Source organism: Stenella coeruleoalba (genome assembly GCF_951394435.1).
Source record: "Stenella coeruleoalba genome assembly, chromosome: 13".
Classification (NCBI taxonomy): Eukaryota; Metazoa; Chordata; class Mammalia; order Artiodactyla; family Delphinidae; genus Stenella; species Stenella coeruleoalba.
The window spans coordinates 30,313,391-30,341,387 of NC_137159.1; the positions used below are offsets into that span (position 1 = coordinate 30,313,391).

General features: G+C 51.5%; 1 protein-coding gene across 1 annotated transcript; it reads right to left on the minus strand.

The window, feature by feature from the left end:
- Nucleotides 1-51: 51 nt before the first annotated feature.
- Nucleotides 52-27,996, minus strand: ATP6V1B1 (ATPase H+ transporting V1 subunit B1; the record flags this gene model as incomplete). Its single annotated transcript, XM_079940994.1, has 14 exons — nucleotides 52-1,477; nucleotides 1,568-1,697; nucleotides 1,895-1,999; nucleotides 2,847-2,929; nucleotides 3,169-3,319; nucleotides 3,465-3,588; nucleotides 4,574-4,671; nucleotides 5,189-5,290; nucleotides 6,228-6,367; nucleotides 7,256-7,333; nucleotides 7,923-8,016; nucleotides 8,225-8,323; nucleotides 21,232-21,287; nucleotides 27,879-27,996. 14 exons carry the CDS (start codon nucleotides 27,994-27,996, stop codon nucleotides 1,314-1,316), a joined length of 1,542 nt encoding a protein of 513 aa, XP_079797120.1. The 3' UTR covers nucleotides 52-1,313.
- Between the last annotated feature and the right edge of the window lies 1 nt (nucleotide 27,997).

Genomic DNA, 27,997 nt, shown 5'->3' on the forward strand with positions numbered 1-27,997 from the left:
TTACACTAAGTGAAAGAAGCCAGACACGAAAGACCACGTATTGTATGATTCTATTTATATGAGTTGACCAGCGCAGGCAAAGCTACAGAGATAGAAAGATGAATGATTGTCTTGGGCTGGGGAGGGGGCAGAAGTGTGATTTGAGAAGTGATAACTTGGGGTACAGGGTTTCTTTTTAAGGTAATAAAAATGTTCTAATATTGATTGTGGTGATGATCGCACAACTCTGTGAATATACTAAAAGTTGTTGAATTGTACAATTATAAATGGGTAAACTGTATGGTACGTGAATCACATCTCTATAAAGTTGTTATTAAGTCAAAACAACCCTATGTCCTGTGGACACCCAAAAACTTTCCCTAAAATGGCTGTAAATTGTCTTGGGGATGGGAATTTTATTCTCAAGTCCTCCTCTGGTGTCAGCTCTTGATCCAAGAATTCTGGCCTGGTTCCACAACACATTGACCCAGAAATGGAACTCTGCCTTCTGCTGAAGTTCTATCTTCCCAACCTGCCCTACCTCTTAGGAAGCACCCATGACTTCATCGTAGGTGGGGCAGAGGAGACAGGAAGGGATGGCATTACAGAAGAGCAGGCAGCTTTCAAAGGAACACCAGGTATCCTGGTTTTTAGGAAGCTCTTCGCCCATTTCTTAACTGGGGGGCCTTTCCTCAGCCTTTGCACACTGCCCCCACTGTTCCTCAGGCCATCTCCCCAGCAACTCCCCTCCCCATCTGGAGCAAACCAAATTCCTTCCTAGCATCTCTTAGGCAGAGCTGTTTAGAATCAGACACATCTTTTGTGGCCTTGAGATTGTCCTTTCTATGGCCCATGAGCTCACATTCCACCCAAGAAATTTATCAAGATATTTTTTAACAAAGATAAATATCTCCCTAAGAAGAATTCTGTTGTCACCTGTTAAGACACTAATGTAGCCTTTTTTTTTTAAGGTGGAGAGAGTAGTTTAGTGAACCTCATGTACCCCCGCAGCTCCAACAATTATCAGTGTTTTGCCAATCTTGTATTTACATGAGATAAATTCTTGGGAGAGGGCGGTGGTACTTTTAAAATACAAATGCTCCTATCAGAACAAGACAGAGAATATAGGCTTAACCACCTTCTGTTTCCCATGTCGGGGAATCCAGGGAGAGGACTGGAGCGTAGGAGCCCCCCATAACCTGTAGGGGACTGAGGGTGGGCACGGAGCGATGGGTTAAGGTGTGCGGACCAAGACGATAGGGCGGGGTGTGTAGATCGGGCGCCCGGCGAGGGCGGTGCCTGGACCTGGCTCCGGGGCCAGGCTTCCCGCGGGGCTAAAGCGCCGTGTCGGGCTCGGGGTCCGGCGGCGCCCCCTCGCGGGAGTAGAATTCATCGATAATGTTCTGCGGGATGCGCTTCAGCATCTCCTTGGGGAAGATGCGCAACAGCTTCCACCCCAGGTCCAAAGACTCGAACACCGAGCGTTTCTCGTAGGGACCTAGGGACAGAGCAGGAGTGTTAAGGGTGTATGCGCGTGTGGGTGTCGGACCAAGGGGGTTGCTGCCTGAACGCCCCCAACGCGCCTCACCCTGGTTGATGAAGTTCTTCTCAAATTTCTGCAGGAATTCCAGGTAGAGCAGGTCCTCGGAAAGGAGCGCCTCCTCCCCCACCACTGCCTTCATGGCCTGCACGTCCTTCCCGACGGCGTAGCAGGCATACTGGTGAAGGGGGGAGGGGTTCAGCGGTCACGGCAGGCTTACCGCAGGAGTCCTGTGTTCCCCCATGTGACTGTGCGGGGACCCCAAAAGGGGAGGAATTTTTTTTCTTCCAGGAGAAAAGTTCGTGGTCCAGCTAGGGCTCCAATCTCCAGCTTCTGAAACTAGCTTCCCCACCAGCCCTTGGGCTCTCTCCTTACCAGCTGGTTGGAGACATCGCCATGGTCCTTTCTCGTCATGCCCTCCCCAATGGCGGACTTCATCAGCCGCGAGAGGGAAGGGAGGACGTTGATGGGGGGGTAGATCTGGGCGGGGTGAAGAAGGCGTGTCAGAAGGCAGGGTCCAAACTTTCCCTTCTTTCCCACCTCTACTTGTCTTCCCTCCCCCTGTGGTTCTCAGCAGACTGGTCGTTATTCATCCCACAGAGAGGTCAGCTGGTCACACCCCGCCCTCTATCGCCCACAAATTCTAGGGCTTGGGTATACAGGTGTCTACATGTGCGCACCTAGACAGGAGAGTGGAGGGGGGAGATGACATGACATTAGTTCATGAAAGTCTCGCTATTTCAAAACTTCTGATTATTTGGACAAAAGCCAGGTAGAAACTTAATAGTTCATAGTTGCAAAGAAAAACTGCCAAACGAAGAGGAAAGAGTAAGGGGGTGGCCTAAGGTGGGACAGACACATTTTCTAACCCTTTGGTACATTATTCACCACCTACTTGTGTCCGTTACCTATTGTTTTTGTTCACCAAAACAAATTACTAGAAAGGAAAGAGAAGTGATATTTATTTTGTATCTACGATCTGCTAGATGCTTTCTGTGGGCCAACTTATTTTATTTTATTCTCCACAATGCAACTGTGTGACATATATTATCATTCCCATTTTACAGATGAGGAAACCTAGGATCAGAGAGATGAAATGATTTTCTCAAGGTCCCACATCCAGGTAGGCTGGATTCCACCCAGACTTGTCTTCTGTCTGGGAACCAAACAGTCTTCCTGGGGATTATCTCCTGTTAGCGGTTAGCCTTGTCTGGCCCCTCCTCATTCACAGGGAGATGAAGTACAGGGGGTGGTGGGACATTGGTTATTAGTCAGTGTACTTGGAGATGGTGGAGAGAGCAGGAAGTGGGTAAGGAGGGGACAGTACCTGTCTGTTATGAAGCTGTCTGTCCACGTAGATCTGTCCCTCTGTGATGAAGCCCGTCAGGTCTGGAATCGGGTGGGTGATGTCTGCAAGGAAAGGCACTGGTGTCAGTGTAGATCCAGGTCTCCACCCACTCAGGGCCATGTAGGTTCTATTCCCTCATGGGAGTGGGTGATCGGGGGACGCAAGGAAGGGACAGTGTCTACCCTGATGGAGGAACAGAGCTACTGCACACCTATATAAAGAAGCATGGGTCCTTTAAGTGTCTGGGTAGGATGGGAGGGCAGGAGGGCTGCAGAGGGTAGTGGGCAGGGAGGCGGCTCACCATCATTGGGCATGGTGAGGATGGGGACCTGAGTGATGGACCCGCCCCGGCCCTCCACACGGCCTGCCCGCTCGTAGATGGTGGCCAGGTCTGTGTACATGTACCCAGGGAAGCCTCGGCGCCCGGGCACCTCCTCTCTGGCAGCTGAGACCTGCAATGTTTGTGGGCCTTGGGGTAAGAAAGGGGGCAAGAGGCTGACACAAGGAAGGGGAGTGGGGTCTCAGTGACCATGAGGAAAGGAGTGGGGACAGGCCTGCGTGGGCCAGCTCTGGGCACAGTGACTACAGCCACCTCACCTCCCGCAAGGCCTCTGCGTAGGAACTCATGTCCGTCAGTATGACCAGCACGTGCTTCTCACACTGGTAAGCAAGGAATTCAGCCGTGGTCAGTGCCAGGCGCGGGGTGATGATCCGCTCGATCCTGCAGATACGGCCAATGTTTAGAGAGCCTCGAGGCCCAGGCCTGTGCTCCATTTAGCCCCAGTGCTGAGTGGGTGGTGAACTGGGAAGCTGGTACAGTGCACAGCAGCAGAGGACTGGGTAAGATGAGCCCCAGGCCCCAGCCCCCAGATCCAGGCCATGGTTCCTGGGAGTGGGCCCTCAATCACGTCCTGCTATTCAAGGTAGGAATGAGGACAGAGGCGGGGACAGGCAGGGAGCTGGGTGAGAGAGGGACAGGCAGGGCCAGGAGTGACTGATGAGGATGACAGTGTCCCTCGTCCCCCAGGACACCCGAGCTTGGGCATCTGGAGCACTCACACACTCTGTGTCCTCGGGGTCCTTTCCTGACTGTTCCCCTCACTATTCCTTGCTGGGCATGGGTCAGAGGCTGGCCTGCCCTGGCAGCCGCTTCCACTGGGGGCAGTCCAGGCACTCTCAGTCCCCGGGCTCTGTGCCTGCGGCGCTTTTCTCTGGTGACGTCATCTGGGCCTCCTGAACTCTGCTACCTGGTTTGAGTTCCTTCTGAGTACCTTCAGTTCCCAGGACAGTTTATTAGATTTTTTTTTTCATCACCTAACCTGCAGATTTAAACTCACATTTTCTCAACTTTTAAAATAGCAGTTTTTCTAAGCGAATGGTTTAGGGAAATATCTCTTTAGTGGTGGCCTTGTGGAAGTGAGTCTCGGATGAGGGGTCCTGACTTGGGATGGTGGCTAGATGCAGGTTGAGGGCAGGGCGGAGGGGCGACAGGTGGCAGGCGGGCTGTGGCCCAGCTCCCTGTCTCTCCGTGTGCTGTCCCTACCTCTTCCCCAGCCTCGGTGTCCCCATCTCCACAATGAGGGGCTGTTCTCCCAGCTCTGGCCCATGGCTGTAGTTCTGGGATGCCTGAGACCTGGTACTCTGGGTCTTGGAAGGGGACAGGGCCTGCTGCCTAAGGGCAGTATGGGTGCCAGGGGACGGCTCACGTGGGGTCGTTGGCCAAGTTCAGGAAGAGGCAGACATTGCCCATGGTACCGTTCTGCTCGAAGTCGGACTTGAAGAACCTGGCTGTCTCCATGTTCACCTGGACACACAGCAGGGAGGGCTGGAGGCGGGGACCAGGCTCCTTCCCTCTCTTCTCAGTAATGCCCATTGACTGACCTGCTAACGGTCACTGGGGTGAACCTGGGGCTTGAGAAGGCGGGGGCTGGGTTTGCTGCCCAGGCCGGGATAGGGTCTCATCAGAGCCCCAGAGAGAGGTTCAGACTTCAGGCTCAGCTCTGCTCAGTGCCACCCCTGCCCCTTCCCCTACCCGCTGCTTCCCTGCTAAACTCCCCGTCCCTGCCTTGGGCCCTCTAAGGGCCCCCAGGATCCCAGCTGTCCTGGGCTCATCTGATAGCTGCCGTGGCCTCTGGGCTTCCGTGGGGCACACACTGCCCGCTCCTCCAGTCATGCTCTTGCCTCTCTCACCAGACAGGCTCCGATTTTGACGGCTTCTCAAGAAGAAGGATAATGCCTCCCCCATAAGACTGGGTGTGCCAGGGGCCAAGGCTGCCCGCCCATAGCTTCCAGAACTTGCCAATCGGCCCAGCCCCTCTTACCCCCATGGCTGCAAAGACGATGGCAAAGTTGTCATCATGGTAGTCCAGCACGGCCTTGGATTTCTTCACCAGCCCAGCCTGGCGGCAGATCTGGGCGGCGATCTGGGGATGGGAGGAAGGACAGCAGAACCAGAGCTCGAGTCAGCCCTCTGAGCACCACTGAGGTGCACGGACAGGGTAACTCCCAGCCCATCCTGCCGTCAAGGCCTTCGGTGGGAGGGACCCAAGGTCAGCAAGGAAGAAGGGCTGCCCTGGGTCCTACAGCCGCTCTCAGGGGAGGGCTGCCTTATTCTGTGGCACCTGAGGACACAGGGTGCCTGTCATGAGGAGCAGCGTGGAAAAACAGTTCCAGAGAGCAACTGCCTACCACGGGTTAGGGGCAACTTGGCCCTTCAGAGTCCCCTCTGCCCCGCAGCCTGCTAGGGGTATCTCTGGGGTTTGCCCCAGGCCTGCAGCGTGTGGAGTTTCCAGTCGTCATGTCCAGATCCAGGATGAGCGTGTGTGTAGGGGGAAGGCAGGGACACTTCTGCCGTCTAATCCCTCTGAGCATTTCGAGGGTGAGCCGGGGCGCATCCAGGAGTAGAGGAGTGGGGGTGGTCGGGGGGGACCCTCTAGAAACCTTGTCACACCAGCTGCTCTGGGAAGAAATGGGCTGTCCACTCTGGGTAGAGGGGGTAGGGCAGGAAACCTGCACAGGGAGGCTTCAGACGGCCGTGGGGCTGGCCCGAGGTGGGGTTCACTCAGTGTAGGCAAGTAAAGACCATTTAAAGGACCAGTGGTAGAGCCGTGGGGTCAGCTGCGCAGGACACTCAACAGAGGCTACCCGTGGGCTCTCTCATGAGCCAGTGCGAGCCCCACTCACTCAGGATGGAGGCTTGGAGATCTGTCTGGGGGTCCTGAGTCCCTGAGCTGCCAGGAGACAGCTGCCGGAGACCCCAGCCTGCTCGGCACAGGAGGCCCCCCTCGCTGGCCCACCAGCCCCGGCCTCTGCTCCGTCCCTTCCCCTTGGTCGTGCCCACAGGCCCCTCGAAGTCCTCACCTCATTGTGGGGGAGCCCAGCTGCTGAGAAGATGGGGATCTTCTGGCCACGGGCAATGCTGTTCATGACGTCGATGGGCGAGATGCCCGTCTGAATCATCTCCTCCGGGTAGATGCGGTTGTGGGGGTTGATGGGCTGGCCTGGGAGACGGTGACCATGGACCCTGCTCAAGGGTTCAGGCCTTGCCCGCCCTCCCCCACCCCGTCCCAGACTCCGGGGCAGCGCTGGTTAAAAGAATTTTCTTCCATGATGGAAATGTGCTCTAACTGCGCTGCCCAAAACGTAGCCCTGGCCGCGTGTGGCTATTGAGCATGCAAAATGTGGGGTTTTTTAAAAAATTAATTTATGTTATTTTTGGCTGTGTTGGGTCTTCCTTGCTGCGAGCGGGCTTCTCCTTGCAGTGGCTTCTCTTGTCGCGGAGCACGGGCTCTAGGCGCGCGGGCTTCGGTAGTTGTGGCTCACGGGCTCTAGAGCGCAGGCTCAGTAGATGTGGCACATGGGCTTAGATGCTCCGCGGCATGTGGGATCTTCCCAGACCAGGGCTCGAACCCGTGTCCCCTGCATTGGCAGGCGGGTTCTTAACCACTGCGCCACCAGGGAAGTCCTGCCACGTGGTTTTGAAATGAACTTTTATTTCATTTGAATTGGTCTGTATTTCAGTAGCCACAGTCCAGTGCTCCCTTGGACGGTGCCACCCAGGCACATTAGAAGTGGCAGGCACGTGGATCCCAGAAGGCAGGAGAGTGAGGGTCTTGGGCACCTGGGGAACTTTGCACTATGACGATAGCATTTTATAGGAATGGGACATGAAATGCAGCTGGCCCCAGACAGAGGGGCCTTTGCTGCTCTCGTATCTCACCTGACCTGCCTGTTAGTATGACCAGTCCTGGGGGTGAGCCCTGGGCAATGGCCCTGGCTTTTATCTGGGGCAGAATTTCCAAGGGCGAGGTGACAGAGGCAGTGACTGGGGTGGGGAAGGCAGTTGGGGGCTGGGTCCCGAGAGCTGTCCCGAACCTCCGGTCACTTACCATTGATATCCAGGAAGTCCTCTGCCATGACCACTGGCCCCTTGTCAATGGGTTTGCCAGAGCCATTGAAAACCCGACCTGGGAGTGGGTGAGAGGGGTTGAGTGGTGCTCAGGAACAGCCCTGGGTCTCACTGCCACTCACCCTCCACACCAGCAGCTCTCACCCAGCCCTCGTGTCCCAATTGCCCCATGTCCCCCTCCCCTCAGCCCTTGTTACCCCCAGGCAGCTGGCTACAGTGACTGCCTCCTTGGGGGTCTTTCCTCCTCTCCTGGAAACCTTTACAGGCATAGGCCTTGGCCCAGGACAATGACTCTAATGGGGAGTTTTAGGGCTGGAAAGAGGAGAGGGCCAGGTATGGCAGATCTTGGGAGAAAATTAGGGATGTGCAGTTCGTTCCAGCTTGACCCCAAATAGACGGCTACCTCCTCTGCCTCTAATTTACTGAAGCTGCCTTCCTCATGTATTGAGCACCTGCTGTATGTCAGGCCCTGAGCTGGGGTTGGGGGTCAAAGACAAGGCACAACCTCTGACCTTAAAGGGCTCCCAGGGGAGGCAGACTAGGTAAAGAGGCAATGACAGTGCGGTCTGCTAGGTAAGCACTTGGTCAGGGAAGCTGGGCTGGCTGGACAGAGGGACGCCCTCACCCTGCCCATCCCTACCCCTCACCCAGCATGTCCTCCGACACTGGAGTCCGTAGGATGTCCCCTGTGAATTCGCAGGTGGTCTTCTGGGCATCGATCCCAGAGGTCCCTTCAAACACCTACAGGGTAAGAGGTTAGTTAGTCTAATAAGCGGTTTGCTGGGGAGAACGGGGCCTCCCATTCTAGGCTCCCTTTGTGTCCAGCTCTGGGCAAAGCTCTCTCAGGGGAAATAGAACATTTTCTGCCTTTGGAGTTTATAAGATAGTGTGGAAACCTTGTGGATTCATTCATTTATTCAACCACCAACATCTTATTGACACCACTTACCTGAACTATTGCCTTGGTCCCAGCCACCTCAAGCACTTGCCCGTTCCTCTGAGTCCCATTGGGGAGGGTGAAGTTGACGATCTCAGCATACTGGGCAAACTGGCAGGAGGGGAGAGCACCCCAGAGTGTCAGTGAGACCAGAGGTGAAGTCCCTGTCTCCTCCCCAGACTTCCTTGACCCATTCTCAAGCTCCTTTCTCCCATCTTGTGCCCGGATACTCCTGGAAATGAACTTCAGAGACTGGTAAGTGGAAAGCTTAAATTCTGTTTGGGAGGCAGTATACCTGGGTGGGTAGGAGTACCGACTTCAGAGTTGGAAGACCAGGGTTAGAATTGAAGTTCTGACACTTAGAAGCTGTGTGACCTTGTGGAAGTTACTTAATGTCTCTGAGCCTTACTTTCCTCATCTTTAAAATGGGAATAATACTAACACCTATTTCATAAGGCTGCTGTGGGGAGGAAATATATGGAAAGTCATTAGCTGGTGCCGGGACCTTATAACAGCTCAATAAAATGTAGTAGCTGTTATGGCTGTTTAGGTCTCCTGACAGCACCATTGTTTCTGCCCCTGTGGACTAATGGTGAACACACTGGCAAAGTTCTCTCCTCGGCTCCCAGATGTCCCCATCTACCAGTGGCAATCTTTCCCTAGCCATGGGGCTGGGATCAATTCACATGTAGTCCTCACAGGCTTCAGGAAAAAAACGAATCAGGCAATCACTTTGCTTTTGGCTAAGATCAAGTGAAGTATTCATTCTTATCAATGTAGAAAGCATCAGGCCAACATCTGGAATATATAAAGAAATCTTACAACTCAACAATAAAAAGACAAATACGCTATTTTAAAAATGGCAAAGGATCTAAATAAACATTTCTCCAAAGAAGATATACATGTGCCCAATAAGCACATAAATGATCAACTAATTAGTCACTAAAGAAACGCAAAACCACACAGTGAGACAGCACTTCACACTCATTAATATGATCGTAATAAAAAAGACAGATAATAACACGTGTTAAGGTTGTGGAGAAACTGGAACGTTCAGACACTGATGGTGTGAATATAAAATTGTGTGATCACTTTGGTAAATAGTCTGGTGGTTTCTCAAAAGGTTAAATATAGAGTTACAATATGACCCAGCAATTCCACTCCCAGGTGTACACCCAAGAGAAATAGAAACACATGTCCACATAAAAACTTGCATATGAATGCTCATAGCAGCATTATTCATAATAGGCAAAAAGTGAAAATAACCCAAATGTCCACAAACTGACAAATGGATAAACAAAAGGTGGGATACCCAGGCAGTGGAATATGTCAGCTTTAAAAAGGGATGAAGGGGACTTCCCTGCTGGCGCAGTGGTTAAGAATTCTCCTGCCAATGCAGGGGACACGGGTTTGAGCCCTGGTCTGGGAAGATTCCAGATGCCACGGAGCAACTCAGCCCGTGCGCCACAACTACTGAGCCCGCGTACCACAACTACTGAAGCCTGTGCGCCTAGAGCCCATGCTCCGCAACAAGAGAAGCCACCGCAGTGAAAAATGAGAAGCCCGTGCACCGCAAGGAAGAGTAGCCCCCACTTGCCGTGACTAGAGAAAGCCCGCGTGCAATACAGCCAAAAATAAATAAATTAAAAAAAAATAAGGGATGAAGTACTGATGCATACTACAACATGGATGAATCTTGAAAACATCATGCTAAGTGAGAGAAGCCAGAAACAACAGTCCACACAGTATATAATTCCATTGATATGAAGTGTCCAGACTGGTCAAATCCATAAAACAAAAAGGTTAGTGGTTGCTGGGGACTGGAGGAGGGAGGATTGGTGGCGACAACTAACAGGTTCAGGGTTTCTTTTTGAGGTGATGAAAATGTTCTGGAATCAAGTAGTGGTGATGGTTGCACAACTCTGTGTATAGACTAAAACCCACTGAACTATACACTTGAAAAGAGTGAAGTTTATAGTATACACATTATAACTCAATTTTAAAAACCAATCAGGCTGTCCCTCCAGGAACCCAGGCAGCAAGTGGGTAGGTGGATGTCTGCCCCAAGGGAATCCCTGAGCTCCACTGTCTGTGTGTGCTTCAGGAGCCAAGTTCTAGACGAGGCTATGAGCCAAGCCAAAGAAGCTGGGCTGGGAGAGCAGACGCTCCCAGCTGACACTGGTCCTCAGCTCTGGTCAGCACCAGGAGAGCTAAGCCCTCCACCCGCACCTTCTTCCCAGGGGAGGTCCTGGAGAGAATGCATGGCATCGCCCAGGCTCCCTCACCTTGCTGCCCATCCACCTGGCTTCCTTGATTCACTTCAGGGGTAAGTCATAATCTTAATCCAATAAGAATAAATGTAAAAAAGACTGCATCTCTCCCTGCAATGTTTCTAATATTCTGGGAAATTAAAGTACTCCTCTAAGTTACTCCTTGGACATTAGAAGAAATCAAAACTAAAATCACAGAAGAAACAGAAAATAATGAAAAGGATATCACTTCGAACACATCAGTGTTTTCTGATCATAATCAAAGTAAGTTAGAAATCAATAACAAAAGGATAGTTAGAAAAACTTCATACATTTGGAAATTTTGAAATGTTCTAAATATAGAAAAAGTGGGACTTCCCTAGTGGTGCAGTGGCTAAGAACCTACTTGCCAATGCAGGGGACATGGGTTCGAGCCCTGGTCTGGGAAGATCCCACATGCCGTGGAGCAACTAAGACCATGTGCCACAACTACTAAGCCCGCATGCCACAACTACTGAAGCCCGCGTGCCTAGAGCTTGTGCTCCGCAACAAGAGAAGCCACTGCAGTGAGAAGCCCACGTGTCACAAAGAAGAGTAGCTCCCGCTTGCCGCGACTAGAGAAAGCCCGCACACAGCAACGAAGACCCAATGAAGCCAAAAATAAATAAATAAATATAGAAAAACTTATAATCAGATAAGAAAACATTTAGCACTAAACAATAATGAGAAACTATTTTTCAACACACATACGATGCATTTAAAGCTTTAAATGCTTATATTAGAAAAGAAAAAAGGTAGAGGTAGTTTAAATGTATGCAACATGAAAAGTTAGAAAATAGAACAGCATTAAAATTCCAAATAAAATAAAAGAAATAATAAAAGGGCAGAGATCGTTAAAATAGAAACAAACATATAATAGAGATGATCAACAAAGCCAAACTGGTTCTTTGAAAAGACTAATAAAATAGACAAATCTCTGGCATCACTGACTAAAAGACATGAGTAAATAATTGTTGGAATAAAAAAAGTCAAAGCTAGCTATACTAATAATATTAAAAATAATTTTAAAATTATGAATAACTTTATGCAATATATTTCAGAACTTAGATGAATAAATTTCTTGAAAAATACAAATCAAACCAAATCCAATTAAAAACAAAATAGAAAGCCAGGATAGTCCTATAATCTTCAAGATATTGGATAAATAACTTAAAATCTTTCCAGGAAGAAAACACCAGTCCCAGATAATTAGTGAGTTCTAACAATCAAGGAACAAATAATTTGAAACTTACTTAAGCTCTTCAAAAGACTGGAAGAAAAACTCCAGTCTTAATTAATTTTATGAGGCAAGGATAATCTTGATACAAAATAAAATAATAATGGGAAATTTATAGGCAATCTCAATCATGAACATAGATGCAAAAATCCTAAGCAAATATTAGCAAACTAAATCCAGCAATGTACCAAAAAAGACCACAAGTTACAAACAAACCAAACAATAAAAGAAAAAATTCAAAAAATGAAGATAAACACATACACACAAAAGACCAAGTTGGGATTATTCCAGGAATTCAAGGTTAGTCTAACATTAGAAAATCTACTAATAAATTTATCTTATTAATGAATTAAAGGATTAAAAAACATGTTATCTCAACAAGTTTTACAAAAAGTTAAAAAAAAACTATGATTGAAAACAAAGAACAAAACTATTCTTTGAAAACAGAATAAAAGGGAAATTCTTTAACCCCAAAAAGTAGCCTCAGAAAACCTACAGATAATATACTCAATGGTATACAGTATAAAACAGTCTCTTTAAATTTAGGAGCAAAACAACACTGCCTGCTATCATCATTCCATTCAGCATCATACTGGAGGAACTAACCAAAGTAATAAGATGAAGAGAAAACAGAGATTAGAAGAAAACAAAACTATAAAATGGAAAACTCCCAAACCCCAAATCTAATCTAGTACCCCCCAAAAACTATAGACTAATTTCTCTTATAAATATAGATGCAGAAATTATAAATAAACTACTGGCCAGTCAAATCAAACAATGTATTAAATAAATAAACATGTATGACCGAATAGGGTTTATTCCAAGCATACAAGCTTAGATCAATCAACCTCTGTGAATCAGTCAACATTTCACAACATCATTTATAATAATAGGGAGTTTGTGAACCTAAAAGAAAAACCCTACAGGATTATGCAAATAGAAATCAAAAGGCTTTTGATATAATTCAGCAGCTGTTTGTAATGCAGTTCTATGTAAAACAAGTATGGAAGGTAACTCTTTGAATACTAGACTATTTACCAAAACCAACATCAACATCCTTCTAAATGGTAAAATGCTAAGCCTATTTTCATTTCCAATAAAATCAGCAATGCACAGAGAGAGATGCCTGTATCACCGTTGTTACATAATGTTTTGGAATTTTTGGTTTATACAATAAGACCAAAAAAAGAAATTGAGAAGTATACCAATAAACATAAATAGAGAATGTTCTATTTTAAAAAAACGTAGTGAGGAAAGACCGTATTCTTCAGAAATGTTAAAGAAAGGCTGTAGAGGGCTTCCCTGGTGGTGCTGTGGTTGAGAATCTGCCTGCCAATGCAGGGGACACGGGTTCGAGCCCTGGTCCGGGAAGATCCCACTTGCTGCAGAGAAACTAAGCCCATGCACCACAACTACTGAGCCTGTGCTCTAGAGCCCATGAGCCACAGCTACTGAGGCTGCGCGCCTAGAACCTGTGCTCCACAACAAGAGAAGCCACCACAATGAGAAGCCTGTGCACCGCGACAAAGAGTAGCCCCCGCTCACCACAACGAAGACCCATTTTATAAAATAAATAAAATAAATAAAGTTATCAAAAAAAAAAAAGAAAGGCTGTGGAAATATTCCAGGTTATAGGAGGCTAAACAGACATGATGATTAAATGTGATACCAGGCCCTAGACTGGATCCTACACTGGAGGGAGAAAAATGCTATAAAAGACTTTATTAGGTCAGCTTATAAATTGGAATATAGATTGTAGATTAAAGTATCAGTGTAAATTTCTAAAGTTGATAACTACTGTGGTTGTGTAAGAGAATATCCTTATTCTTCGGAAATACACACTAGAGTTTTGGGCATAACTTACTCTCAAAATACCTAAAAAGGGCTTCCCTGGTGGCGCAGTGGTTGAGAATCTGCCTGCTGATGCAGGGGACACGGGTTCGAGCCCTGGTCTGGGAGGATCCCACATGCCGCGGAGCGACTAGGCCCGTGAGCCACAACTACTGAGCCTGCGCGTCTGGAGCCTGTGCTCCACAACAAGAGAGGCCGTGACAGTGAGAGGCCCGCGCACCGCGATGAAGAGTGGCGCCGGCTTGCCACAACTAGAGAAAGCCCTCGCACAGAAACGAAGACCCAATACAGCAAAAATAAATAAATAAAAATTAATAAACTCCTACCCCAAACATCTTCAAAAAAAAAAATAGAAAGTTTCGAAAAAAAAAAAAACCTAAAAAAAAAAAAATTAAGCATACACACACACATACACTCAGAGCAGTGATAGAACAAATGGGTAGATGGATATTCCTTGTACTATTTTCATTTTTGCAACTTTTTATAAATTTGAAATTGTTTCAATAAAAAGTCAAATTAAAGTATGCCAGTGGAAAAAGAGACATGATTCCCTTTATTTGCAGATGATATTGTATATCTAAAAAACCCTAAGAGGATCTAGTTAAAAATGAAAACAAACAAAAACAACCCCATCCAGAATTAATAAGAGAATTTGGCTGTATACAAGATAAATATATAAAAATCAATCTCAGATTATTTTCCATTATGTTATTATAAGATATTGAGTATAGTTCCCTGTGTCATAGAGTAAATCTTTGTTGCTTATCTATTTTATTTAAGTAGTTTGTACCTGTTAATCCCACACTCCTAATTTATCTCATAATCTGAAAAAATATATATATAGGGCTTCCCTGGTGGCGCAGCGGTTAAGAATCCACCTGCCAGTGCAGGGGACACTGATTCGAGCCTTGGTCCAGGAAGATCCCACATGCCGCGGAGCAACTAAGCCTGTGCGCCACAACTACTGAGCCTGCACTCTAGAGCCCATGAGCCACAACTACTGAGCCCACGTGCCACAGCTACTGAGGCCCGTGCGCCTAGAGCCTGTGCTCCGCAACAAGAGAAGCCACCGCAATGAGAAGACCGCGCACCACAAAGTAGCCCCCGCTTACCGCACTAGAGAAAGCCTGCGTGCAGCAACGAAGACCCAGAGCAGCCAAAAATAAATTTATTAAAAGAAAAAAAAGCTTCTCATTTAAAATATATATATATATAAAACTGATTCACTTTGCTGTATACCTGAAACTAACATATTGTAAATCAACTATACTTCAATTAAGAAAAGTGTTCCCCCCAAAAGAATCACAGAATATTAAAACGTATCATTAAACAAAATTTATGCAAAAAGTGAAAAAAAACCAATCGCTATTTTTTTCTATTCCAGCAATAAACGGAAGAGGAAATGGAGAAAAATATTTCATCCACAATAGGGCCGAAACCCATAAAATATCTGGAAATAAATTTAACAAGAAAGGTACAAGAAAATAATAAACTCTTACTGAAGGACAGAAAACAAGCCCTGAACAAATGGAGAGCACTAGTGCTTTCCAAGACAGAATGACTTACTATCACAAAAATATAAATCCTTTTCAAAAATATATAAATTCAATGCTTTCCCAATGGATTCTTTCTCCTGGAACTTGATAAAATGATCTTAAAATTCATGTAAATGTCTGAGAATATCCAAAAACAGTTATGGAAAAGATCAGGGGTGGAGGACTTGCCTTGTCAGATAATTGAAACGTGCTCTAAAGCTACTGAGGTCGAGTGGTCAGTGTTGGGGTGAGGCAGATGAACGGAGATGTTGGAAGGCTAGAGTCCAGAAACAGATCCCAGATTTTAGGAGACTATTAGAGAACAAATGTGGCATATAAGTTCATAGGGAAAAAGAATTTATTGTACAAATGGTGCTAATACACTGGGTATCTATCCCTATCATAAACACAAACGCATTCCAGCCATATAAAAATTTAAATATAAAACTAAAACAAAATACCAGAAGCTTTTCTTCTTTCCTTTTTTATAGAATAATCCAGTTAAAAGCTGGATAAGAGAGACATCTTTAAGCAAGATAAGAAATCCAGAAGCCATAAACAAAAAAATAGAAATCTTTGATAATATAAATATTTGAAATTTCTGTATGGCAAAGATACCATAAACAAAGGTGAACAATAAACAAAGCAAAACGTACAACTCAGTGTGTAGGAAACGGTCACAGAGGAGGAATTGCGATCTCAACTGATAAAAAGATACTCAGCTCCGCTAGTCATCAGGGAAATGCAAATAAAAGCAAGATAGGACTAGTCTTAACCATTAGGCAAAATTACTGGAGAGCACATATTCAGTGCTGGCAAGGATGCTGGGAAGTGGGTCCTCTCATGCATGGCTGGTTGGAGTATGAATTACCACAACCTTGCTGGGCAAGCAATTTTGCTCCAAATTGTCAATATCTATTTAAAAATAAATTAAAACTTTGAACCAGCAGTTCCATTTGGGGGGAATCTAACCTGTAGCAATAAGGGCACCAGTATAAAAGGGATATATATTGCTATACTATTTGTAATAGCAAAACCTGGAAACATGTTGATTGTCTATCAAAAATGGAATACATCACGGTACATCCACACCACAGTATGTCCAAACCACAGTCGCTATCAAAAAGAACGAGTAAAATGTGTATCTACTGACATGGAGGAAAATACTCGATACATTTTAAGAGACTAACACCAACGTAAACATCTAACTTGCTTATATTTGCCCATATACAGCAGGATCTTTACATTGGTTATCACACGAGGGTGGGAATAAAGAGGTTAGGGGCAAATAGTTAACTTTGTGTCTCTTATTTCACTAGTTACAAAAAGCATGTTTTGCGTGTGCGTGTAATTAAAATGTAAAAAAAAAAGGGGGGGGGTTGGGGGAATTCCCTGGCGGTCCAGGGGTTAAGACTCCGCGCTCTCTCTGCAGGGGGCCGGGGTTCCAGGCCTGGCGGGGAACTAAGATCCGGCAAGCAGCGCAGTGCGGCCCAAAAAAAAGGGCGGGGGGAGTAGGGGAACATGTTCAAGTACAGTGACGTCGTTGTCACCATCACGACTATCATTATATCCCCTACTGTCCACACACCAGTGACCTTCAGGGCCAGGGAAGAGGGGTGGATGGCTCAATTCCCCTAAGCGGTGTGAGAGGGTGGGGTCCTCCCCCCAGGGCTCCCTGCGACCGGAGGTTGAACCTGAGGCAGGAGGATTCCCAGCTCTGACAGTCACTGAGAGAAGCTCTGGCTTGGGGATGCCAGGAAAGCGATCTTGTTCGCTCCCAAACCACCGTCAGGCCCCACGGAATGGGGTCACTGGGGGAGGGGGCTCGCCCCAAGTGCAGTGCTGAGGTCCGCGGAGGGGCTGATGCCAGACAGCCTTTGGCTTCATAACCACAAGAGGGAGCCCAAGAGCAAGGACTGCGAGGCCCCGGGAAACAAGTTAAATACAAGTCCTGGCTCCAACCCCTCTTCCGGTCTCTGTGGGCCTGTGTGTCTCTCTCTCTCTGAAATGGCCACTGGCCTCATTGTCTGGGGCGCAGATGGTGGGCTGCTAACCTCAGGAGGAAAAATGCTCGACAGAACACCAGCCTGAGCGGGCCCCAAAGCAATTAGGCAGTGGGCCCAATGAAAAACAGGCAGCAGGCTGATAAAAATCGATCCTTTGGGAACTTCCCTGGTGGTCCAGTGGGTAAGACTCCACGCTCTGGGAACTAGATCCCACATGCGTGCCGCAACTAAAGATCCCGCATGCCGCAACTAAGACCCGGCACATTCAAAATAAATATTTTTTTAAAATTCTCTATTACTTTAAAAAAAAAAAGCGATCGTTGGTATGTGGATTTGTGCGGGTGATGGAGAGGGGAGAAGAGGTGGCACACTGTGTGTCCCTGAAAGATGAAACATCACGGAAAGTGAACTTTAAGCAGCAGAGAGGTTACAGCCAGATAGGAGGAAGAACTCTCAGAACCATGGAGCCCAAGCATGGAGGGTGTTATCTGGAATGCTTAGGAAGAGAATGCCAGTTATTTGTTTGGGGAGAAGGGTGGGTTTAGCCACTTAGAGCAGTGTGTGCAGCGGGAGAATTCCAACGTGCAGCAGTGAGCTTTTATTTATACCCCGTTTCCCAGCCGCAGACCTGATTCTCTCAGCTCTCATTGTTGGTTACTAAGAGAATTGCAGGGAGTGCAGCCCACCTCCTCTGCTGGAGATTCAACCGAGTTCCCAACCAGCCAGGGGTCAGGCACAGGGGTGCTGTCGCATCCACTCAGGAGCCTGGGAAGTTCTTAGCAAGCCTGGCAGGACTTGGACAGGGCGTGCAGCCTCCAAGGCTTCTCCCCATGACAACGCCCAGGGCAGTTTGGGAACTCCTCTTTGGAAATTGTTTTTGGAGCTGATGCACACACTTTTTATTTTTTTTTTTTTTGGTTCGCGGGCCTCTCACTGTTGTGGCTTTGCGGAGCACAGGCTCTGGACGCGCAGGCTCAGCGGCCATGGCTCACGGGCCTAGCCGCTCCGTGGCATGAGGGATCTTCCTGGACCGGGGCACGAACCCGTGTCCCCTTGCATCGGCAGGCGGACTCTCAACCACTGCGCCACCAGGGAAGCCCTGCACACACTTTTGAAAGTTTTTCCCTGAAGAGTTTGGGAGCAGCCACAGACATTTGGAACCTAGTCTGGTGGGTAATGTGAATCTCAAACAAGGGCCGGTTTGAATCACAGAATATAGCAGGCGGAAGATCCTCTAGAATAGCGGTTCCGAGGGTGATCCGGCCCTCCCGGCAGCATTAGCCACCGGGAGCTTGTCAGGAATGCACATTATTGGGCCTCAACCCAGGCTGCTACCTTAAGAGGTTTTCATACAATTTCAAGGCCCTGATTACCTGTCTAAGAACTTTGGATCTATGCAAAATTCTTCCCCCCAATATTTTTCCGTTTGAGAAGGATGGAAGCAGAAAGCGTTATTGCCTGTGTGATTCAATTCGAGCAGAAGGTGGCGCTACAGAGACAGAATTGTGGCATTTTTGCCCAAGCAACTCTAGAACAAGGCGTGTGGGACAGTGGAGAGCGGTGCATAAAGGTGCCTTCTCCATCTCCTGCACTTATGAGACTGTCAGCTTCTGATTCCTTTCCTTCCTTCTGCAAGCCCAGGATTTTCTGGGTGTCTCCCTCACCCAGTTACTCTGTTCTACACGAGTTACCGATGGGTCCAGTAATCACAGAACCATAGCCTGGGAATCTATCTCCAGTTTCCTAGTCCAGCCCCACCTGACAGCTGGAAAATGGATGTCTGCATAGGTACTGACTCTCCATACAGAGTCCTGTATAGACTGACAGGGAGTGTGGCCGAGGTGGACAAAGGCGCAGGAGATTGACCAACTGTTTATTTAATGAGGCATATTAGCATTTCCGCATTCCAGGCAGGGCTCTCGCTAGCTGTTCTCAAGGAGGAATAATAACAATACATTTAACTGATTTGATCCTCACCACAATTCTATTGTCTTTTTTTTTTTTTTTTTTTGGCCTTGCTGCAGGGCACACGGGATCTTAGTTCCCCAACCAGGGATCAAACCCATGCCCCCTGCAGTGGCAATGCAGAGTCTTAACCACTGGACGACCAAAGGAGGTCCCCTATTGTCTTTTAATGGATGAGGAAACCAGGATTTACAATCCTAGACGGATGGTTCTCAGATTTCAGGCAGCATCAGATCACCTTGAGGGCTGTGAAAACAAACTTGTGGGCCCTCAGAGTTTCTGATTCTGTCAGCCTGGGGTAGAGCCCGAGAATCTGTAGTTCTCACAAGTTCCCAGGTGGTGCTGCTGCTGCTGATCTAGAATTGACGGATAGTTGATAGAAAGGGTGGGGTGGATCTGGGATTAAAGTTCAAGAGGTCTGAATCACACGGTCTGGTTCCAGTGCGCACGTGCAGACCAACTCCGCCACACTTCTTCCCAGGGCGTCCCTGACACTAATGGGCCCAACCGTGATGTCTCCATGAGCTTGGAATCTGTTTTCCAGAAATGAGTGGGTCTGATCTCTTTAATAGAGTTGGCTCAGATTTTGACAGGCCCATACTTATTCATGCTCTTATTCATTCATTCATTCACTCACCCTTCCTTTGAACAAACTGAGCCCCCGTGATGGGCTAGGTGTTCAGTAAAAGTGCACCGTGGGGCTCTGGGAGCTTGGGATTGACAAACACCGTCCAAGTCCAATAGGAGGGCACATTGTGGTGGGCGGAGAGGGGCAGGGAGAAGACATGGGGCCAGGTGGTGACCAAATGCCTCGAAGGATGCTGCCAGCAAGACAATACACAAAGCTGAGAGCAGGGACAGGCTCACCGCTTCCAGGAGAAGGTGAGTCAGAAGAAGGGACCAGGGGGACAGGCAGTGGAGAAGGCAGAGTATGCGCAAAGGCCCAGAGACATCGAATGGCAGCTTCACACAGAGACAGTGTGGGTTTCTAAGTGGGGAAGGGAGAGTGATGAGATGTGGAGAGGTATGCAGGACCCTTAAAGGACAGAGGGCCTGTGAGGTGAAGCCATGGGGAGACCTAGTGAGGTTGGAGCAGCAGAGGGAAGGGGTCAGGGCTGCATGGCTGCAGGGTAGAGGATGGGAGGGCGCTAGGCTGGGGCCCCTGAGGCCATGGCCATGATAAGGGTGTGGTGGGTGGGAGATTGCCGACAGAACATGGGCCAGGAAGGAAGGAATCAACGTGGCACCCAGATTTCCAGTTTGGGGTTGGGTGGCGTGGGGTGGGAGACAGGGGCAGAACTGGTTGGGGGGGAAGCAGAGTGATCGGGTAGCTTTGCAGAGCTCTTTACGCCTCGAGAATCCCCAACCCCGGGACTCAGAATACTGCCAGTGTCTGCCATGGTCCTACGGTTCCCCGAGGACACCAAGTCGCTTGCACCCCACCTCCCCCGTGAGGCCCGCCCCACTTCCCTCAAGCTCAAGCTGCTGGCTCCCGGGCGGAGACAGTCCAAAGACCTTTGAAGGCCTCAAGCTCTGGAGAGTCAGCTGGTATCCATCTGCCTGCCGCCTCCTCCTCTTCTTTTTAAAAGAAGACCCGTGAGGGCTTCCCTGGTGGCACAGTGGTTGAGAGTCCGCCTGCCGATGCAGGGGACACGGGTTCGTGCCCCGGTCCGGGAAGATCCCACATGCCGCAGAGCGGCTGGGCCCGTGAGCCATGGCCGCTGAGCCTGCATGTCTGGAGCCTGTGCTCCACAACAGGAGAGGCCACAACAGTGAGAGGCCCGCGTACCGCAAAAAAAAAAAAAGAAGAAGAAGACCCATGAAAGGCAGGTGGGAGGGTCCTGCCTTCCGGGTTAGCTGGACACAGCCATTCTACTGATGAAGAAAGAGGCACGATAGCTGCAATGCCCCTGTTCATTGCTGGTAGGAGCAAGTCTCTTAAGGCCCACAGCGGGGCCCACAGAAAAGGCAGGAAGAGAAAACCTCGGGTGGCCAGGGAGGGACAATGTGGAGGTGGGTGTCTGGGGATCTGGAGCATGGGGGCCACCGAGGGGCAGGGCAATTTAGAAGAGATCAGCACAGGGGCCGAGAGTACTGGGATTTGGCCGTGGTGCCTGGGAAGAGACAGAAGTCTTACCTTGACTTGGTCCAGCACCACCAGGGGCCCATTGACGCTGCACACGGTCCTGTAGGCTGGGGGAGGGGTGGGGGGGTGAGGGTCTCACACCGACACCCAGAGAGACAGACACACACACATAAGCATCCTCCACCTTCCCTCCCTCTAAGCACCACCCCCTCCCCTCTCTGGAGCCTGGGCCGTCAGGGTCATTAGCTGTGACAGGGCCAGCCACCATTGCTGTAAGGGTCATGCCCCTGCCCGCAGGGCCCCCGCTGCCTCGGACACCTGCAGGAGGCTGGGGGAGGGCCAGGGCAAGGGCAGAGGCCCCTCGAGTCCTTCCCTCCCACACCCCCAGCCATCAGAGGCCTTTCTCATCTCTGAGGCTACTTCCCGTCTGGCCTCGGCCCCCACTTACCCACTACTCCCTCCTCTCTGACCCACAGCATTTTCCAAAAGCTAGAGATGTGATGAGAGCTGCCCTCCCTGCACCTCAGCAGGGCCACACTTCTCTCCATCACCCCACACTGACTGGGCACTCGTGTGTGTGTGTGTGTGTGTGTGTGTGTGTGTGTGTTGGGGGTGCAGGCATCAGTGAGAAAAGTCAGCCAGGGCCCTGCGCTGCCATGAGGCTGGGCTCACTGGGCGCCTGTGGGAGCGGGGAGAGAGCAGAGCCACAAAGAAGGAGGATGAAGCAGACTGCCCCCGTCCTGATGGCTGGAGAGAGCCACAGATGGGGATGTGAGCTCAGCTTACAGGGAGGGATTGGCTTAGACATCAGCAAATACTTCCCAGCTCCAGTGCTGGGGACCCCAGTAGGAGAAGCACAGACTGGCAGACAGGAAGCTTACTTTGGTTCTGTGAGGCGCTAGCTGAGGGGCCCTGGGTCCTTCCAGCACCCATGACCCCAGGACATGGTAGCCTTTCTCCAGGGTTCTTTTGAAGTGCCAGTGGGACAACTGGGGTGAAGGGACCTGGCAGGGCAGGATGGTCAGGGGTGACTGTGAGGTCGCTGGGTCACTCCCAGGCTGGAAGGGCCTCCGACAGGAGAGCGGTGCAGCCCGCCTCTCAACAGGCCAGGAGAATGGGGCTCAGTGGAGTGGAAAGTCCACCCAGGGACACAGACCCCTGTGGCAGAGCAGGGGCAGGGCCCCCCTCGTGCTTCCTATCACACCACATGGGCTCCCACCTGCCCTCATGGTTTTGGCAGGCCTGCCGCCCAGCTGCTCCCACCAGGCGAAGCTAAGCGGGGCTCAGTGGTCAACCCCTTATTTCTGTCAGATCGAAGTTCCTTTCCTGGGGACTTAGTCTAGGAAGACCGACTGGGCAAGGTGATCCTTGCACAGATGTTTTCTATGTTCTCCCGAACTTAAGGACTATTAGGAAAACTCAAGAAAGCTAAGTTCTTCTCAGACTTGGGCCCAGAGCTGGGGCACTCCCCTCTCCTTCCTGCCCTCAAGCTACCAGCCCCCACGTGCACCTGAGCCACTCTCTTGTCCTTTTCCCACGGAGGTGGTGTCCCATCTTCCATCTAAGCCAGCCCCTCCCCGGCACTGGGAACCAGGCCCTAGAGAAGGCTGAGCGCTAGGGTGACCCGCCAGCGTTCCTTCTCTCTGTGGCCTTCTCATCAAGCAAGTTCTGGTATTTTCCATCTTAAAATCACACCTCCACCCCAATCCTTGTCCAGCAACGATCACAGCCTGGCTCCACTGCCCTCTCCACCTGCCACCCACACCTCACCTTCCAGTCTGGCTTTGCCCCTGGAAGGGACCAGGGCCTGGATGCACTCTCTCCTACAGGTTCCTGGAGGCCCCGCCCTGCCCCGCCCCTCCACCCCTCTGGCTACTCCTCAGCCTATTTCCTTACCTTTGGATGCTGAGACCTCAAGGCTGGGACCTGGTTCTTGACATCTCACTCCTGCCCTGCAAGCTCTGCTTCCCCCCTCCCTCCTCCCGTCCTATCTTCAAGCCTGCCTCTCAGATGCCTTCACAATACTGGGCTAGGCAAATAAAGGAGGCAGATGAAAGATGGAGCCTACAGTTTAAAAGGGGATAAAGATGAAACAATTGCCAACTGGTCTGAAGGGAAAGAGCAGAGTGGGCGGGAACGGGCTTGAACACCAGGCTTGGAGCTCACGGAGGAGGCGCCTTGCAGGAAGGGCCATTTGAGCTGAGGCTCCAGGGTCAAGTGCAGTCATCCAGGCAGCACCCAGACAGCTGGGCAAAGGGCACATGTGGCAGAGATAAGGAGGCCCAGGGGCCCAGAGAAAGAACTTGGGGCCTTTGGGGAACAGTGTTCACTGCTGGATTCCACCTCTTAGAAGAGTGTGGGCCTATGATGGACACTCAGTAAATACTTGTTGGGTGAATTATGGAAGGTGTCACCTTGTCCCACCAGCCCATTCCCGTATATCCCACATCAGGACCTATGCGTTCCCCCTACATATACACACACACCTTCCCATCCCCAAACCAAATGAGGATCCTGTCGCCTACTCTGGCTCCTGCCACCCCTGTGAAGGTAGAATGGAAGGAATGATAAAGCGAATACACAGGCTAAAGGGGCTGTAGGCACAGGAAGACCCCAGCCTGTGGGGGGTTAGGGCAGAGGCCAGCGCATCCACCTGCCCACCAAGAAAATCACCAAACAGCCCTTCCTGCCCAGGGGGCATTTTGATCAAACGCTCTGGGTTACTAGGACTGTGTGAAGTAGAGAGGAGCCAGGGAGCCCAGCAGAGGGAGGGTGGAGGATTGTGAGAACAGGGGAAGGAGCACGGGGCAGGGAGACCCGCGTTTTCAATAGCCCTGGGGAAGAGCTGGCATCTTACCGGCCCTGTGGAGAAAATACCAAGACAACTCTAAAGTACCAACAACTCTACCCGCTAAGGGGAGGAGCGGTGAAGGTCACAGGCACAAGGAGGGGAGCGATCTGGACGTGGGGGGGCCACTCCAGCTCCCAAGGAGGGGCTGGTCTGCGGGGAGCCCAGGCAAAGTGCTTGCCTGCAGCAGAGCTGGGTGCTCGGCACTTCTCAATTCTATGCAGCATGAGGTCTCTAAGTCCCCATCTCATCACACCAGCCTCATCCATAAGCTGCCTTCCCAGGATTCCCGAGGACACGGTGGTTCTGGGCTCTAGTTGCTGGGTGGATATATCACTCCATAGCCTGGACCTTTCATCGCAGATAATCCACTTACGTGGCCATTTCGGTTCAGTGTCTGGCTATTGCCTTCCTTTGTCCGAGGCCTCGCCCTTGACTGACTACGGCAGCTCACTGGGCCCTTTCCCCTCTGAAGTCCCACAGCTGCCACCCCAGTGGGTGCCCTACTCTCCAGCTTGTCCGGTACTGGAGACAGATCGTGTCCGTCCCTTCAGACCAGGGTGTCTCCTCTGTAGGACTAGACAGTATCTTCTCTTAGAGGCTGTCTGGTTTGGACACAGCCAAGGTGGTGGCTGAGCAACAAAGGTGTCCTTGACCGGAAGCCAGGTCTTTTGTCTGCACCCACCCCCAACTCTGATGGTGTCCGTCGCATGGAGTGGCAAACTGAGGCCCAGGAAGTCGGCGGATTTCTCCTAGGGCCCACCACAAGTCAGGACAGTAGCCTGTGGCACTCGAGACCTAGGGCCCTACCCCAGCCCGGGGCACGTCCCTGACCCGGGAGGTGGTGCTGGAGGCAAGGGCTGGACGAGAAGACCCCTGAAGGGCACGGACACGTTGCAGACACTCCCTCCAGCTGCTCTGCCCACCCCCTCTCCATTGTCCTAGCTGACACTTCGGGTTGCTCTTCGGGCTGCGGGCCCCTTCTGCTCCCACCTCCCCACCGCCTTCCCCGGCAAAGGCTCAGCGGGGCTCCGCTAATTAGGGCCGGCTCAGCCACACCTGCAGCGTCCTGGGAGCCAGCAGAGGCGGGCGTCCATGCGTGAGGCCGGGGGGCGGGGCGGAGCGGATCAGGCCCTGCACCTCCTCCCAGATCCCCGCTGGAGGGATTAGGGGAGGGAGGGCAGGGGCGGAGGGTTCTTAGAATCGGCCCAAGACCCTGACGGTGGAACTCTCTCCGTGTAACCTCCCTTGCCTTTCTGTTGAGGAAACCAAGGCAGCCAGTGGTTTGGCACTCAGGGCCCTGGGCCATCGGACCGGGCTCCAGCCCTCCAGCCAGACTGCCAGCCCGTCCGTCCTAACCTCTGCTCCTGCGGGGCGCCCCGACCCCTCACCCCACCCCTTCTGCACCACACCACCAGATAGAGCTCCTGCCGCCTCCTCTCCGTGGAGCACAGCTCCAGCTCTGAGGAAGGCAGAGGGGTCCCTTCCTTCCCAGGGTGGATACTGCTGGGGTCCCTCCCCATCCTGATTCTACCCACCCTGCTTTCTGCCCTATTCCCTCCCTCAGCCACTGCAGAGAAATCACCTTTAATGCTTCTGGCCTGTTTAGTCCACCTCCTCCTCCAGGAAGTCTTCCCCTGGACCCATGCCCATGGCCAAGCGAGCTCTGGGGCTGGGAGTCAGCTGCCCCGTCCCCTGGCCCTCTGGTCCCCCAGCTCTCCTCCTAGGCTCCTTCTGCCTCTACACAAAGTTCTGCCTGGAAGTGCTTAGAGTCCCCTGGTGGGGCAGGAGGGCACAGAGGGGCACAGGAGTCCACCTGCCCAGGCCCCCGAGGAGGAAGGGAGGTGTTGGAGAAAGCTGCAGGTGCAGACGCACGCTGAGGAGTCCAGCCTCCCTCGGGCGGGGGGTGCCGGCCGGCCCCAGCGTGGACCTGTGAGGACAGGACGCCGGTGTGCAGCGAAAGCACAGGAGCGGCCTCTGTCTTCATAGCAACACCTTTAACGCGGCGCTGGGCGAGGGGCTCACCTCGCACTCACCCGTGACTCTGGGTGGGCTGTTGGGTGTGAACACAGTTGCCTGGCTGGGGGCCGCATGGTGCCAACGGCGGGGGGGACACTGCTGTTCCTGCTTCCAGCCGGGGTCAAACCTCCTGGGCCTTGGCCCTAGTGCCAGGGCCTGTGGACTATCAATAAGAGGCGGGCTGGGAGGGGATCCCGGGTAAGGTTGCACCCTGGGAGGGCACATTCCAGGGACGAGGAAAGCCGAGCTGTAGGTCCAGACCTCAGACCCCACCCCCCACTCAGCACCCAGGCGGCTCTCCCGTTCTCACAGGGGGAGGGGAAGACGGGGGAGGAGCCTGCGGGGGTGGCCTGGACAAAGGTCAGCCGACTCTACTCAGGTCTCCAGGCCCGGGCTCTGGACCCCGGGGGGGCACAGTTACTGCATATTTCTGGGCCTTGGTGACCCCGGCTTTGCAGTCGGGGAGGATCTGGACCTTGGTCCTCCCCGGGCCCGCGGGGCCTTCTTGATAAATCCGACCCCACTCGCTGTCAGTTTTTCCTTAGCTGGAGTGTTCCGCACCCCGCGGTGCCTGCGTCGGGCCTCAGGTGGTGGCCACCCAGCCGAGGCGCTGCTCCCCCTGAGCCCTGGGTCTGGCCGTTCTGCTCCTGCTTTGCTCTCCGTGGTGTGGCCCCGCCGCACACGCAGCTCTCAGCTGCCTCTCCAGACACTCCCCCTGCCCCGGTGGGGCTGGCTGGCTGCAGAGGGAGGGGTGGCCGTGCTAGGCCAGCTTCTCCCCATACACACCCTCTTGGGAGCCTCTGGCTCTGCTTAGCTGGTGCCGGCCAGGCCGGTTTACTCCAGTGAACGGGGCTTCTGAGAATTCAACAATTCACCACACCAGGGAATGTGACCTTGGACAAGGAAATATGGCCGGAGCAGGGGTGCTCACTTTGGTCCTGGGGACTTCCAGGGTTTTCTGCCCCAGACACCCGGACTCGGCCCACCCCTGCAGGACGGGCACTCGAGCCACACCCACAGACGCCCCCGATGCCCCCTCGGAAGCCCGCAAGGGTCCACTCCAGTGCCCGTGGTCCCCACACCCCTACCCCCGGATGCCAGGCATGTGCCCTTCTCCTAGCTGCTCACACAGACATGTGACATCATCTGACCACACACTCATCCATGTTCTCCCCGTGAGCACGCATGCTTGCACGCACACCCCCCACCCTGAGCGTACAAGCACGCACACACAGTCTCACACATTTCCTTTCTGATCGCACACACGCTGTCACATACATATTCACACACGTATGTCATCACCCAAGTGAAGGTGGGGGCACACGCCCACCCAGGCACCCCCCTGGTTCCACACCCAGGCACCCTCCTCCAGAATGCACACATGACGTGACACACACGGTGTCAGGTGTTCCCCATCCTGAGAACGCACACGTACTCTGCGTTGCCACATACATCCCCCAGGGACACTTGATTATACAACTCCTCGCACTGAGTATTCTGGTGTACACATGCACACACCCCAAACACACATATGCACACAGGAGTGCACACACACACACACACTCTTGGGGGCAGTTGGGAGCTCTCTGTGGACTTGGGGTCTCAGTGCAAGATCACTGATGACAGGAAGGTTCCTGCAGCTACTCCCCTGCCCTTTCTTCCGGGGTACCTTGGGCTGGGGACCCCCATCCCCCTACCCGCATCACTCCGCAGGACCGAAAGCCCCTTAGGTCTCCCCAGGTCTCGGGTCCTTCGCTTTCCCTGAGGCTAAGAAGGAGGACCTGCAGACCCAGCAGCCCACCCGACCTCACCCACTGGGAGTCATACTCACTGACACGGGGGTGGGTGATGTAGTTTCGGGTGACCGCCTGCATGTGCTCTCTGGTGGCACCCAGGTTGGAGCCACTGCTGGGGACCCCCCCGGGGCTACTGTCTACCTTTGCAGCCATG